The sequence below is a fragment of the Corvus hawaiiensis genome, chromosome 10 (assembly GCF_020740725.1).
Source record: "Corvus hawaiiensis isolate bCorHaw1 chromosome 10, bCorHaw1.pri.cur, whole genome shotgun sequence".
NCBI classification, from domain to species: Eukaryota; Metazoa; Chordata; class Aves; order Passeriformes; family Corvidae; genus Corvus; species Corvus hawaiiensis.
Window position 1 is genome coordinate 19267411 of NC_063222.1, and position 13881 is coordinate 19281291.

At 42.3% G+C, this 13881-nt stretch overlaps 1 protein-coding gene across 1 annotated transcript in view; it reads left to right on the forward strand.

Moving 5' to 3' along the window:
- The window catches only part of DIS3L2 (DIS3 like 3'-5' exoribonuclease 2), a 184724-nt gene that overhangs the window by 98744 nt on the left and 72099 nt on the right, over positions 1–13881 (forward strand). The window contains 1 exon segment of the mRNA XM_048314282.1: positions 12283–12395. Coding sequence (XP_048170239.1) covers positions 12283–12395 — 113 coding nt within the window.

The window sequence follows — 13881 nt, forward strand, 5'->3', positions numbered from 1 at the left end:
TTATTTATGTAACAGCTGCAGAAATATGAACAAACTGTACTCCATTTAGATGATTCAGCATGACCTTGGAGTAAAAGATGGCTCTGGCCTGCACCTAGTTTCTACAGCTTTTGTAGAGCTTTTTCAGGGTAGCTTGAGGTTTTAAACAAGTTCATTTCAGTCAATGCTCTTTTGTGATCCTTTCTGCACGTCTTCTAGCAAATTGCTGCAGCCAGGAAGGCGCAGCAGACCCATTCTCGGGTTGTATGGATGTTGAGAAAACAGCTGTACTGTTTTCAAGCCTGAATGCTTTCACCCAGGGTGCAGAGGTTTAAAGATTTATTCTTGTCTCAGCATGGCAGGTGACCTGCATGTCCCAGTGATACCAGGCACATTTCTCACACTAGCCAAACCTCTTCTGGGAATTACCTGCCCAGTGGTGCTTGTATTTCTGGTAATGTACACTACTGATGCAGTTGTGTTTGAAGGCTGCTTACTGGTAGGAATAGAAATGGAATTCAACACATTTCAAGGCAGACAATTCCTTCTAGTGAAAGGTCAGGCCATGATGGGAAAAGATGCAGCAGAAATTATGGGGATGTATTTCTGAGGGGTTGTCTTTTGATGCTGATCTCAGAGCAGAGCTTTGGGCTGTACTGACGGAGGTTCTGTACATCTTTTATGTGTATATTGATAACTACCATGGTTCTCACTTGTGTTTTTCTTTAATACCTACATTCTTACAGTCTTTTACAAAGTAATTCAAGTTAAAGTAATTTACATCTTTTTTTAGGTGGAACTGTTGTACTGCAGAATAGAAATATATTCTACAGACTGTTTGCCCTGGTTTCCATGTCCTTAGTGACACTGGTTGTCTGCCTTTTGGAGTGAGGCCATAAATAGATACAATCATTGACTCTTCCCAGTGTTTGCCCAATGACCTAAACAAATGAGGCTTCTGCAGTGTGCAGCCCCCTGTTTTTCTCTGTTTCCCTTAAATCCATTCAACCTGTTGGTGAATTTTAATCAAATGTACCTGAGGGAAATGGGATAAAAACATCAAAAACATAGTGTTTCTATAAGTGTCATGAAAATGAGGTGTAAGCAAAGAAGAGAGCTTTTCTTAGTGACCCAAATCTGAGAAGAGTGCAGCATGACCTTTCTGCTTAGCACAAAGTTCCTTGTGGGCTGCTGTTTTTGAAAACAGATCTGCAGAGAGTCAGATCTCTTTTCAAGGACCCTATTTCACACATTTTGGTAAAGCTAACTAATGTTTTGCCAAATGTTGATAAAATTCTCCCTTGTCCAGTGCAGGCCCCCAGGCTCTGGGGCTGCTTTTCTTAGACCTGGACAGCTTAGTAGACATCCCCTGGTGTGTGAGCTCCAGAATCTTGTGCTTGAAAAACACCTGTAGAGCCCTGGTAGCCCCAAGATATTCTCTGCCATCTCAGGTGACCATCTGGTCTTCCTCTCCTTTGACCTGCATTTTTTCCTGATGTAGGTTGCAAACACTTGGGATGTTTTAATTTCACAAAGTTCTGTGCACATATATTTTGCTTTTTAAGACATAAATATTCCCTCTTTTATTCAACTTTGTCCCCCTGGCTGCTTAAGGACTGCAGGGTGAAATTTGCTCTAGCAAAACCTGGTATAAGACCCTTCAGCTAATCCCTTTAGTCCCTGCAGGACAGAGTATCAGGAGAGTTTGTAACTGGAGTCTTGCTGTGCAGACTTGCTTAAGATAAACACTGAGGAATGAACTAGTGTTGGATCAAAAGTTACTTTTGAAATGAGTATGGACTTATGAATCAAAAATAATTTATGAAATTACTATGCTTCCTTCTTTGTAAGCTATTTAAGATGAACAGACATCATACCTGGAGAGAAAATGACAGAAACACATTGACATAGGAGTCAAATGTCAAATGATCAGAAACTGCAATTCGCTTAGATTTATTGCAGGAGTCAAATATGGGAAAAATAAGATTTACAAGGAGTGGGACTGTGTGTAACATTTAGTCAAATTTTACTTTAGTATCAGACATAATTAGCTCATCTCTCCTGTTACCTGCTGTTTAATCTGGGGATGTTTTGTTGTGTCACTAGGAGAGAGAAAAAGACATATTGCAGTGATTAAAAAGAGGTACATATTCTTTCTTCCTATTGAGGGCTTGTGGTTGCAGATTCATTGAAATATGCAAAATGCTCTCAGATCTCTGCCAGATCCAGATCCCTGCTGTGCCCCACAGTGGGCTCCTGTGTAATGCTGGGAACTGCAGCATGTACAGTTTTTTTATTTTGTCTTTTCTTTTAAGGTAACATGGGGTTGTGTGTGGAAACACACATCACTTCCAATTTCCAAGTGCAGGGTTGAATGGAATCAGAGGGCTGAATTGAGTCAGCTTTTCTCCACCAAACATCTCTCTTGAAATTGGTGGGACAAATTGATGATGTGGGGCTCCCCTCAGTTCCACTGGGAACAGGGCAGGTTGCTCCAAACTGCCGGTGGCTGAAGGGGAAATAGACTGAACCAAATTCCCAGACAAGTACATTAAACTGGTTGTTAAGGTACTGGGGTAATTAAGGAAGTTTGGATTTAGTTAGAGCATTGATTGCTGGAACTTAATTTGTTAAAATGTTTTTTGCATATATTTGAAAGCTACTTGTGAAAAGGTTGATTAAAAGCTTGATAATGCAGGATTTGTGATCGGTAGTTCATATTTATTGTGCTGGATTTTTATATCAGGTATAAGTATTTTGTAAATATTTCATCCTTATCCCAAAAGCTTTTTTAAAAGTTTTTACCAGTATGCAAAGAAAGCTGTGTGGCAAAGAGACACGGGATTAAAACAAAATAAAAGGTGTATTGTATGTGAAGGACTAAGGTAACAAAGACTGTGGCTGCATGGCTGCAGAACATGCAAACAGATGTGCAAATACCAGTAGAATTACTCATAAAAGTGAGTTTACTTTTCTGCAGAGAGGAGAGATGCTCTGGGCAAAGTCGCCTTCTGGATCGTTTCAGTTCATAAATTCAGGACCTGGGACAATTCCCCAAAGATTTAGAGGCGCGAGATTTTGTGTCCTGGAGGATCTCACTGATATTTGTGAATACAAGCTTAGAAAAAGAGAGTGTCTGATTGTGTACTGAAGAAAAATAAAGCAAATACCTTTAAGGAGCTGGGTAATGGAAAGAGGATCCAGAAATTCATGTACAAATGAATCTAAAAGCACTTTGCCTAGGATTTCTGTTAATGAGAAAGGACCCCAGGGACCAGGAGAGTCTTTGGAGAAGAACCACAATTCATAGGAGATGACCAGATAGACCTAGAGAGAGCAGGACTTTTCAGTGAATATAGCAAATAAGAGTCAGAGGATACGTGAGGAAGATAAACTTTGAAAGAGTACAAATAGCTGGGAGTACGTTCCCAGGTGGTTATCTTCAGTCATATGTTCTGTTACATGTAGGCAACCAAGGAGTTACTGCTGTATGTAGTCTTTATTATCAACTTTTTGAAATGGCAAGATCCCTCAAAATCACTGGGTTATTGTTTTAACTTGTTATTTATTGCGATGCAGGGTTTCAGAACCCAGATGAACAGGAAAAACATCTTGCACTGTATGTAATTCACTACAGTATTTCTTGATAGTTGACTGTTATGCTAGTTACACAAAAAGAGAAAAACCAGGTGTAGATGGAAATGTTTTAGAAATCTTTCCAAAAATAAACAAGAGTTGGATGGCTAAAAGTGAAATCTCAGCGGCTTCCTTCTGTTTCCAAAGAAGTTGAAATGTCAAGGCTGTTCTATGGAGTACATTGTATGTGTTTGGCCTAGTGCTACACCCCAAGGTCTCTTTGAATGCCTGGGAATGCTCACTCAGCCTTGGATTGCTGTGTATAGTAGAGATATCACAAAAGGGACTGACCTAGCAGTAGAGAGAGGCTGGTCCCTTCCTACTCTAAACCTTCATTTCAGGAACAGGATGACATCCTACACCCAAAAATACTGTAATTCATCTTGAAAGTTGCTGGGTGTCACTTCCCATCTCTTTAAATTCAAAGACTGCTGATTTCCTGATAGAGCCTCTCGAATCAGTCTTGGAATATAAACAATTGATGACGTGAATACCAGAAATTGTCCTTTTACCTTCATCATGTTGGCTGCAAACCTCACTGCTAAGAGGCTGCTGGGAGAGAGAGCTCAGGACAGTCTGCCTTGGTAACTCTTCCCCACCAGCAGAGGTTGCTTTCTGAGCCAGGAATCTGAGTCATAGCAGCCCAGCCGTTGCCTCTGTGTCCTGCTTGACATCTTGTCTTGATGGATGGTGGAAGATCAGTCCTCCAAGTGTTGAATTTGAGTCTGCATGGCAAAGATTCATGTTAGGTCTAAGTTGTAAGTAGTCATCTAGAGGTTCTCCCAGACATGACCATATAGTAAGTAATGGCATTCAGTGGATAAATCTGATGCGTTTGAGGTTTGTAGCTCCTCTTAAGTTGTTCATTACGCTTGAGTCTTGCGAAGAAATCGATAGAGTTTACTATACCTCCAAGTGGAACTTGCTGTTTTGGCACCTCACAAGGTCTGCTAGGCACTCGTGCAGGCACAGAGGAAACCAGCTCTGCTGTGATCCTCTGCAGTGTAAGCAGGTGCCAGCACAGGAATGGGGACAAAACCTGCATGGGCAGAAGGTGGGATGCAGGCATTGCTGCATAAGGAACCACTGTGTCTGGTCTCAGTCTTCCAATGGACACCTTTGATATATCAAAGAAATGTCATGTTCCCTTTGTTTTCCATCATTATACTGTCTGTCCCCAGCTGTTCTGTGCTCTGTCCTGATTTTTACTATTAAAATACTTTGCCCTGCTTTCATCTGTGTTCTTCTGCTTGTATATTGCTCAGCAGTGTGAAAAAATCCTTATTCAGTGTGCTTATTCTGTTGGATATCATTGCCTGTGTCCTTCAGTCTGCAGTTAAATGTTTTATCTTGTACATGCTGTGTGAATTCTGTCTTCAGTATTTAATGTTTTTCCCTCAGGAGAATTCCTTCCTTGCGTAAATATCCAACTTAATGGTGCAGTAGTACCACTTGCACAGAAGAGCTCTTTCATTCTTTTCCAGAGTTATTGCATCAGGTTTTAAGGTAGTTTTCAGGACAGGTGTAGGTAGCAGGTGCCTTCTGGGTGGCAGCATCTTCTGTCACAAGGTGATGAAGAGCTGATGCGAGTTCGCTCAGGACAGGAAACTCGTTGTGTTACTCCGCCTCAGTGATGCAATATGATCTGTGAGGTCTGGAGACCTGATTGATGCCAGCATAGTTGTCTCCAGCTCATGGGAGTTTAGAAGTTGGGAGAACACCACCAGCACAAAGATCTACCCCATGTTCCCATGGGGGGATTGGCCTTCCTACTCTCCTGAGAGCCTGAGAGTGACTCATGCTGACCAAGAGCCATCTCTGAGCATCCCCTTCAGATGTAGGGGCTGTCACCTTTCCTGCAGGGGCTTGTGCTGATTTGTGTGTAAAACTCAGGGTTCTGTAATGCACAGCACAGGAAGTGCTGCCTTATGAAGGTGTCCTGGCTTTGTTTTGAGGTATAAAAGGTGGCTTTTAAATTCTATTAAGTGGTTTTGGGACGTTGCTGGATTTATTAGCTGCTGCAGACAAAAATTTTATGCAATTCACATGAAAGACCTGCTTTCAGCATTTAATTTAGTAATAGATATAGTCTCCTCATAATTCTGAAACTGTTTTAAGAATTGCTGATGGGTCATGGAAAACTCTAGAAAATACTTCTGCTTTTCATCTTCACTTGTCCTTTGTTGCACTCAATGAACAGATGAGTCTTGTTTTGGACCTCATCTAGAGCCAGTCCCAAATTGGTTTGTAAAACTGTAGTTGTCTCAGTAACATTCAGTTGATGCGAGAGACAAAAATGGCCAAAGGTCAGGGTAGCTGACAAGAGTAAAACAGTGCTTTAAGAGTCACGTTGTTCTGGATTTTAGAATCATTGGTGTCCAACACTGACCCTTTAACTTGAAGAAAAAAAGAAGAAAGTAACAAAAACCCTGTTATGCTTTATTTTTGTGAAAAACTGAATATTTTTTGATTCTCTTAGAACTGCTGAAAGTATCACTTTGCACTGTCACCATTCCTGTCAGTGGTTTCTCAGATACTTCTGGAAGTTGAGGAAGTACCTAGACTTTCGATATGGGGAGAGTTAATATTTAGAGGTGTTTTGGGGTTTATTTTTCTCCCTTCTCTTGTGATCTCATGGTGTTTCTCAGCTTGGAGTAACTGGGGCCAATCTCTGTTCTGCTCGTGTTGAGGATTTGGTCCATCTCCCAGCTCCTGAGTTTGAGCAGTTAAATAAGAAAAGTCACAGCTTTTATTATCTTTACATCAGCCCAGTTCCTTAAGGAGACGATGAAGATTGAAGGTTTTAATTGTGATTTAAGAAGGAAAGCAAAAGCCCAGACCCAGCCAGCACTTTCACAGTCTGGTGCTGGCACACTGCGTGTGCCATCTCCCTCTCTTTGCCATGTGAATGTTGAAGGCCTGACCATGGCCACCTCTCTGGGTGCTACAGATCCCCAAAAAGGTGACCAAGAGTAGTTCAAAGAAGAACTGAAATTTCTTGAAACCTTGGCCAGGCTGTTCCTGATGGTCTCAAAATCTCTCTATGGCTGGTGGGTGAAGTGGGTTGTTTCTGCGGGACATTTTTCACGCAAACCAGTGGCAGAGAGGTTTGGTAGTATTGTAGCATTTTTTGGATTGTTACCCTTTAGAGATGCTTGTTGTTTGTTTGGGCAGACAGTTTTTCCTTTTTGAAGTTGTTGCAACATTTATTAAGTGGATGAAAATGTTTGGATGGGAAAGTTGCTGCTCTGTGCCCTGGGGACTTATCCTGCTCTTGAGGTACAGGATCTGATCCTTTTGCCAGAGTCTTCTTTTGAGGTTATGTGAAGTAAGAGACCTTTAGAGAAGGAAAAAGCTATTACTTGCTCAGAAAAAGGGTGCAATTAGTTGCATTTCAGTTGGCTAAAGGGCCATCATGTGATAATTTAAAAAATTTGGTTTCTTGGTAAACAAGTTAATGGATTTATGCTCAGTTGCACCGAGTCTTCAAAAAGCAAAATGGCCCTAGGGCACACAAGTAAAATCTAAGCACTTTCCTTATTATTTTAAAATAAATAAAACACACTGTTTGATTTTTTGAACAACAGTTTGGCTTTCTTTGGTGGAAGAGTAACCTCAGCTGAGAATTAAAGCCACCCACCTTTGTCTTCAGGCTCCAGAACAGACAAATAACTTGTTCTTTTTGTGGTTCCACTTTTATTTTTTATTAAACTCTTCTCCTCCACTTCTCGATCTTGCACTTTCTTTGCTTTCCCACTTGCTCTTTTCTCCTCACCAGTCATTCTTTTTTCTCTCTTTTCTTCTCTCTCTATCCCAAGACGGTCACTTCTGTAACTCTTGAGCTGTAGATGTTCATACACATGCCAAAGAGAAGCAGAAATATTTGGGTCAGGTCCTCTGTTTAAAGGTGTGTGTTAAAGGTCTGTGACGGCCCCTACCTGGTTCCAGCAGCTTCCCCAAGTCTTGGTGCCAATTTCTGCTTCAGTGCAACTTACATTACTTTTATGTCCACCCCTTTATGGTCTGCAGCCCCTCTGGCTGTCCCTTCTGTAACTGGGACCCTTTGTGGCAGACACTGTCCTCCCCCTTGATGAAGACCCATGGTCTTCTGTAGCACTGCCAATAGCAGCAAAACATGCATGTAGGCTAAAGGCCTCATTTCTCTCTCTTTATGCAAGTTTTTCATACTTTTGCAGGGTACTAAATATTGCTTAGCAGATAAGAGCAACAGCATGATACCCCCAGGGCTTTGGAATGGGAAAGAGCTGTAATTATTTGCTGCAAGAGTTGGGTCTAAACAGGGAACAGCTTGGGACTGCCTTGAACTGCTGGCAGCAGGTGGGTAGTTGGCTATTTTCTGGATAGAGCAAACACTTTGCAATTTGCTTTGAACTCTTCTGTATCTCACTGAAGGGTGAAGACAGTGTGGGAGACAGAGGTTAATACAAAAACCCCTGGTATTTGATTTTAAGTTGACTTAACACGTTTGCTCATGTTTGACTTCCTTCCTAAGAATGATGATGCTTGAAGATGAGATGGAAAAAAACAGGAGTGTGTCTGCATGGTAGAGAAATACTTTCTGATGTTTTATCCTTGAAGAGCTGCCCTTTTAAGTTATATGGCCCTAAAATTCTTCACTGAAGACAGGGAAGAGGGATTTGCTTCCTCTGTGTTCCCTCACATACTGTTCAAATGCATTCAATTCAACTTTCTAATTCCAGGGGCAAATGCTTGATGTGGCCTGCTGGGTTGGCAGTTCTTATGAAGCATTTACAGACTGAAAATGCCTTTTCCTTCTCTTCCAGCTCCTTCTTACTAATCCCTTTTTGTTTGTAATTTTTTCAATAAAGGAGAGAAGTTCTCTGAACTGTTTTGTCATAGAGAATGAGATCATCAGCAAAAAAATGAAAAAAAAAAAAAGGAACAGCTTGTTCTTTGTTCTTCTGCAAGGTGTCACTGCTCTCCTTTGATTTTAGCATCATATCAATGCACACGAGATTTTGGAGTGGGTTCAAACAAGCCAGATCCTCAGCTCAAGGAGCCAAATCTTCTCCAAAACAACCGTGTGTCCGTCGTGCTGGGGGAGACCTGCCTTTCATGGCTCTGTCACTTGGTGAGCTCTGAGAGGGGATTCAGGCTTCCAGAAAGCTGGCAAGACACAGGTCCATTCTGTTCTGCCATTCTCACAGCCAGATGATGGTAAATAAAAAGCTAAATTGTCCTCTCTGCATGTGGCATCACAACTGTGTTGTTTGCAGTAAGATGACAACAAATCCCATCCTCCTGGCACAGAGCACTGGCCCAAGAGGAGCTTGGGTGGCTGAGTGCCCAGCCCTTTCCCTTTCTACTTGCAGATCTCAGGAGAGTTCCTCATTGCAAAAGGCCTCTTCACTGGGTTTTGCAATGCCATGGTGTAATTTCAGACAATGCTCTTGTCTCCCATCTGTCTCTGTCACCACATCTCTGTAGTTTCAGAGAAAAGCTAATAGGGTTCAGCTGGTTAACAAAACATGCCTTGCTCGATTCTAAACTGCGTTCCCTGTTGCTAAACATCTCCCAAGAGCAGCTTTGCAGTGGTAGAGTTTGAATGGCACGACAGTTTTGCACCCACTTTCAGATGAAATTATTTTAAATGTAAGAGTCCCAGAGATCCTGAGTGAAAGAAGCCATCCAAGTGCCTTCAGCATTTTTCATTGCAATAGATGCTCCCTGCAGCTCTTGCTTTAATAGCAGCATATGAGTCTGGCTTAATCTCCTGTACATTTTTATGTAAATTCCTTTTAAAAAACCCTAACCTTAAACTGGTAGCGTATACCTAGCTTAAGGGATTGTTGTGCAGCCTTAACTTCTCTGTAAGACAATTCGGGATGAAACAAATCTGTGGTTTGTGAAAGTACTTGTTTCTCTAAGAAATTTAGGATATAAATAGTCTGTCACAATGGAGAGCTACATGGCAAGGTTTGAAGCCTCGCTTTGCTGGAAAAGTAGATTTTTTCATCAGAATGGAGGTCAAGTAGACCATGTGCAGTAGCCTATGGTGTGTGGTCCATGTGGTCCATGTGGTGTCCACCCTTTACCCCTTTCCTCTGATCTCTTTGACAAGATTTTTTTACTCCATGACTGCTGGTTAAATTCTCTTTTCCTTTTAGGCCACTTCTTCTCTCTTTTTTTTTTTTTTCCTTGGGAAATAACATGAGACTTACAATGTGAAATGTTCCTTTTGTGACTTTGTCATAAAAATTAATGAGACTAGAAAAACAGTTTGTGGACCTGAAACAGAATTCTAGTGAATAGTATTTCCCTACCTACAATGCTCTTTCACTTTAATTAGCAAATAAACCAGGAGAAAGCAGCAGGAAGGTATTTCTGTGCAGGCTTAGGCTGGTATTTTGTCTAGCACATTCAAAAGCAATGATTTGAGAGAAATCAGACTGGTTGATCACTGTGCTGTATCTTCAAGTTCTCTTGGTCTGAATATTTTGGGGGTGAGGGAGATAGGGTGATTCATACATGAGAAAGACAAACCCAAGAGCTGCCAGTTTGCATTATGTCAATGTATGTAAGAAAATATTTTGATAGAATTTCCATTAAAAGTTCAAAAGCAAGGGGCTCAAGCTGACCCCGGCTTTTAGAAGCTCTGGTGGGAAACCTGAATGAAATTTAACTCTACTCAGCGTGTTTTCATTGGCTGACTCCATGTTTTATTATCTAATGCAGTGAGATCTTTCTTGGTTTGTCGATTTTCTATCGAGGACAAAAAGTTCATGTATGTAACAGTGCACATATTGAATTAAAGTGCGATTAAAGGCATGATGTAATGACCCCCTCTCCTTTTCCTTTAGTCAATATTTGCCTGCAGGGTCAATACATTACAATATTGACTTCAAAGTATTCAATATTTTTTTACCTTCTGAGTGTGTTGGCTTCGAGTGTCTGTAATATTAAACCTGTTGGTTGAACTGTTGGTCTAAGACTTACTGTCTAAGTAGTTTCAGGCTTGGATGCCTAATCCATGTAGAGCAGCTTTCAAGGCATGTGATAATATCACAACACAGCTGTAGGCAGCTTTCTGAGGTGAACCATTTAACCGGCAGTCTTTGCTCCCAGCTTCCTGACGAGTAGTGGAATTTGTCCCATGGTGTGCGATGGGATTATTGCCTTCTCTCCCTGCTGCCATCACATTTAGTCTCTGCAGGCCCTTCCAGTGACTGGAGGTTATGTGGGCACATCTAAACCCTGGCCCTCCTCCCTTCCCTGTGCATTTCTGCTGCCGTTACATCTGTACTCTGTCAAGTGCACAAAAGCTGCTCAAAAAGCAAGATTACGCTTTATGTACTCACAGTGCTGTGCAAACATGGCTTAATAAAATTAAAATCGTTATGAAGTCAGGCGGTTGTGCAGGGTGGGCTGGTGCTCATTTCCCTGGGTTCCCAGCTGGGGCACAGTGGGCTGGGTGGCTCCCCCTAGTACAAAGCTGAACCTTCTTATGCTTTCTCTTCATCTGTTACCACTCCCACTCTGCTGAAATCCTGTGCTGGTATCCATCAGAAGGGCACACAGGCACATGTACTGCTTAATGACAACAGCTACGAACCATTTATCCTTCAAAAACGTGACACTCGGGAGAAGGGCTTTGATCATGTTCTTTGTGAGGTGTATAAATAAACAGGATTTTCACCAGCATGGGATCTTATTACTTTGTCTCTTTAAAAAAATTAAGGAAAGAAGAAATATTTATAGATACTGAGAGGTTAGTGAATTCCTCTAAAGAACCAAGTGTTATAATTAGGAACCCACTGCACTTAGAAGTATGCTACAAATAAGCACCTCAAATCCAGCCTAGTCCTTCCAGAGAAAACAAAGGTCAATAGGCTGCTTTGAGGATTAGCACACCAGAATTTCTTGGACCCAGGTACTAATTACTTCCAAAGCTGAGTATGATCACTACTTCCAAATCCGAATTACTGCCAAAACCTCATGATAAACCTCAGTAGTACTTCTCTCTAGCCTAACTTTTGACTTAAGATGCTTTTAAACTGGACTCTAATTAAAGGATAAAAAGCCAAATCTGAAGGAAAGGCAGGGTAACAGTGGAAATATTTTTCTAGTGGAAAGCTGCACTTCTGCATAGCCTGATCCAGAGTCATTGAAGACTTCCCATGTCCCCAGCAGCAATCTGGGCTCAACCAGGGTGAAGTGGGAGCAAGTGCAGTTCTGAGAACCCAAAAGCATGTGTGACTGACTGCTCCATACTGGGGAAATAGGATCCTGCATTGCCTGTGTGCTTGTGAGGTGGGGTCCCATCTTTCTTTCATGCTGTTGACTGACAGCAAAGGGATGAAGACTGGACTCAGTATTACAAGCTTCTAGTTGCAGAGACTTATCCACATGGTTTTGAAGGGTTTTCACATTTCCACTGTGCTTGAGGATTCGCTTCTGTCTATATTCCATCGTATGTTGTAGCCACAGCGGTGGTGAATCTGAGAGCATCCTGAGAGGCCATGGTTTTCATCCCAGGTGGAAGAAGTGGAAAGAAGTATCAGTTTTGTGTGATTTTGGCATAAAGCAAAAAGGTTGCACTAGCACTGGGGGAGGGGGAGAGGAGGCAGAGTTAAATATGTCAGTGGTTCATTTCTACTCACAGCCTACTGACTTGTGCAATTCCAGGGAACTTGGAAGTGGGAGTCCACATCGCGGATGTGAGCTACTTCGTACCGGAAGAAACAGCACTGGATAAAGTAGCGAGTGAAAGGGCCACCAGTGTCTATCTGGTGCAGAAGGTAAGGACAGCTTTTCCTTTGTCTGTCTGATGATTGTGCCTTCCATTTACCAGAAATTCATTTTCAAGGTTCGTTTTGAGATGCTAGTGATCAAAATCCGGCTGTTATTGCAGGACACCTACAAAAATGATTAAGTTGATGGAAACACAGAAGCTGACGTAGCTGCTCACTGTCTTGGCGCTTATGGAGAGAGCACAGGGTGGAGCAGTAGCTTGTGACCCTGTGTCTGTGGTCAGGGAGTGCCCCATGTGTGCCAGGGCTCACCAGCTCAGTGTGGACCTGAGCCAAGCCTGACACACCTGAGCTGGCTCCTCTGCTTTGCTCTTGGGGGCTTCAAATTGGCAGATATGGAGGGTTTTGTCTTTGGTGCAAGAGTCCAACTAATCCCTCCCAGAAGTGGATTTGTGTCAGAGTAGGATGTAAAACACCCTTAAAAACAAATACCTTAGGTAAAACTAAAGGTTCACACTCTTATTTTATGTGGATATCCCAAATAATGGAGGAATGGTGTTCCTTCATCACGCAATGAAAAGATGCTTGAAATTACACAGATTCTAGCTTATCAGAATCAAATATTAAGCTCAGGTTTAAAGTTGACTTCTAAACTTTAAAGATGAACAGGTTCAGGTTTAACACTGTTGGACAGAAAACATGTAGGTTTTGTCTGTGGCTGTCTTATTTTCAGTTGAATGTGCAGAAGCTCTTCGTAGCCCATCAGATAGCACTGGCACTGAGTGTGTAGGGAAGCTGGAAAACTTGGCTGTCAGTGTCCTGTGTCGTCTTGAGGCATCAGCTGCGTGAAGAGGAGTGTTGAAGCAGTCTCATGGGGCAGATTAATCTGCCTCTCCCCACACTCCCAGTTAATCAGGCTGAAGTCCTTGTCTCCACAGCCCCTTCTGGAATGACAGGACATCTTTTCTATAATAAATAAACACATCCTACTTGCTACTTAGGATTAGGAGTGATTCTTTCCATCCCTTCCCTTCCTGGATGTTTTCAGGGTTGTTATCCGGGGAGGTTTTTGTAATGATGCTTATTCCAGTAGCTTCCTGTGTCCTCTCCACACTTTCTGGATGATAAAATGATTTATGTTACACTAGTGAAATCAAATTAATGGTTTGATATCAAGCTGTTAACCTTTAGTAGCTGTTCCATAGCTGTCTTTGGGTAGAAGCAGCAAGGCACAGCTTTGGGGGTCTCAGGGAGTCTGGTGGGTTTCAGCTCCCTGTGGAACTGCCATGACAGGAATGCCGAAGTGTCCCCGCTAGGTCAGTGGTGGTGACACCAACAGCACACAGCTGCTGTGTGCTGGGAGACCCCCGTTCCCTGTGCCTTGCTGTTCTCCAGGAGTGGGAAGCAATGTGTATCTCATGGAAACAGCAGTTCTGGCACCAGTCTTCCCAATCCTACAGTCTCTCCAGTGATAAGCCCTTGGCTTTTGCTGTGTTCTGCTTCCCCCTCTGACAGATGACTCAGTGATGGGAGA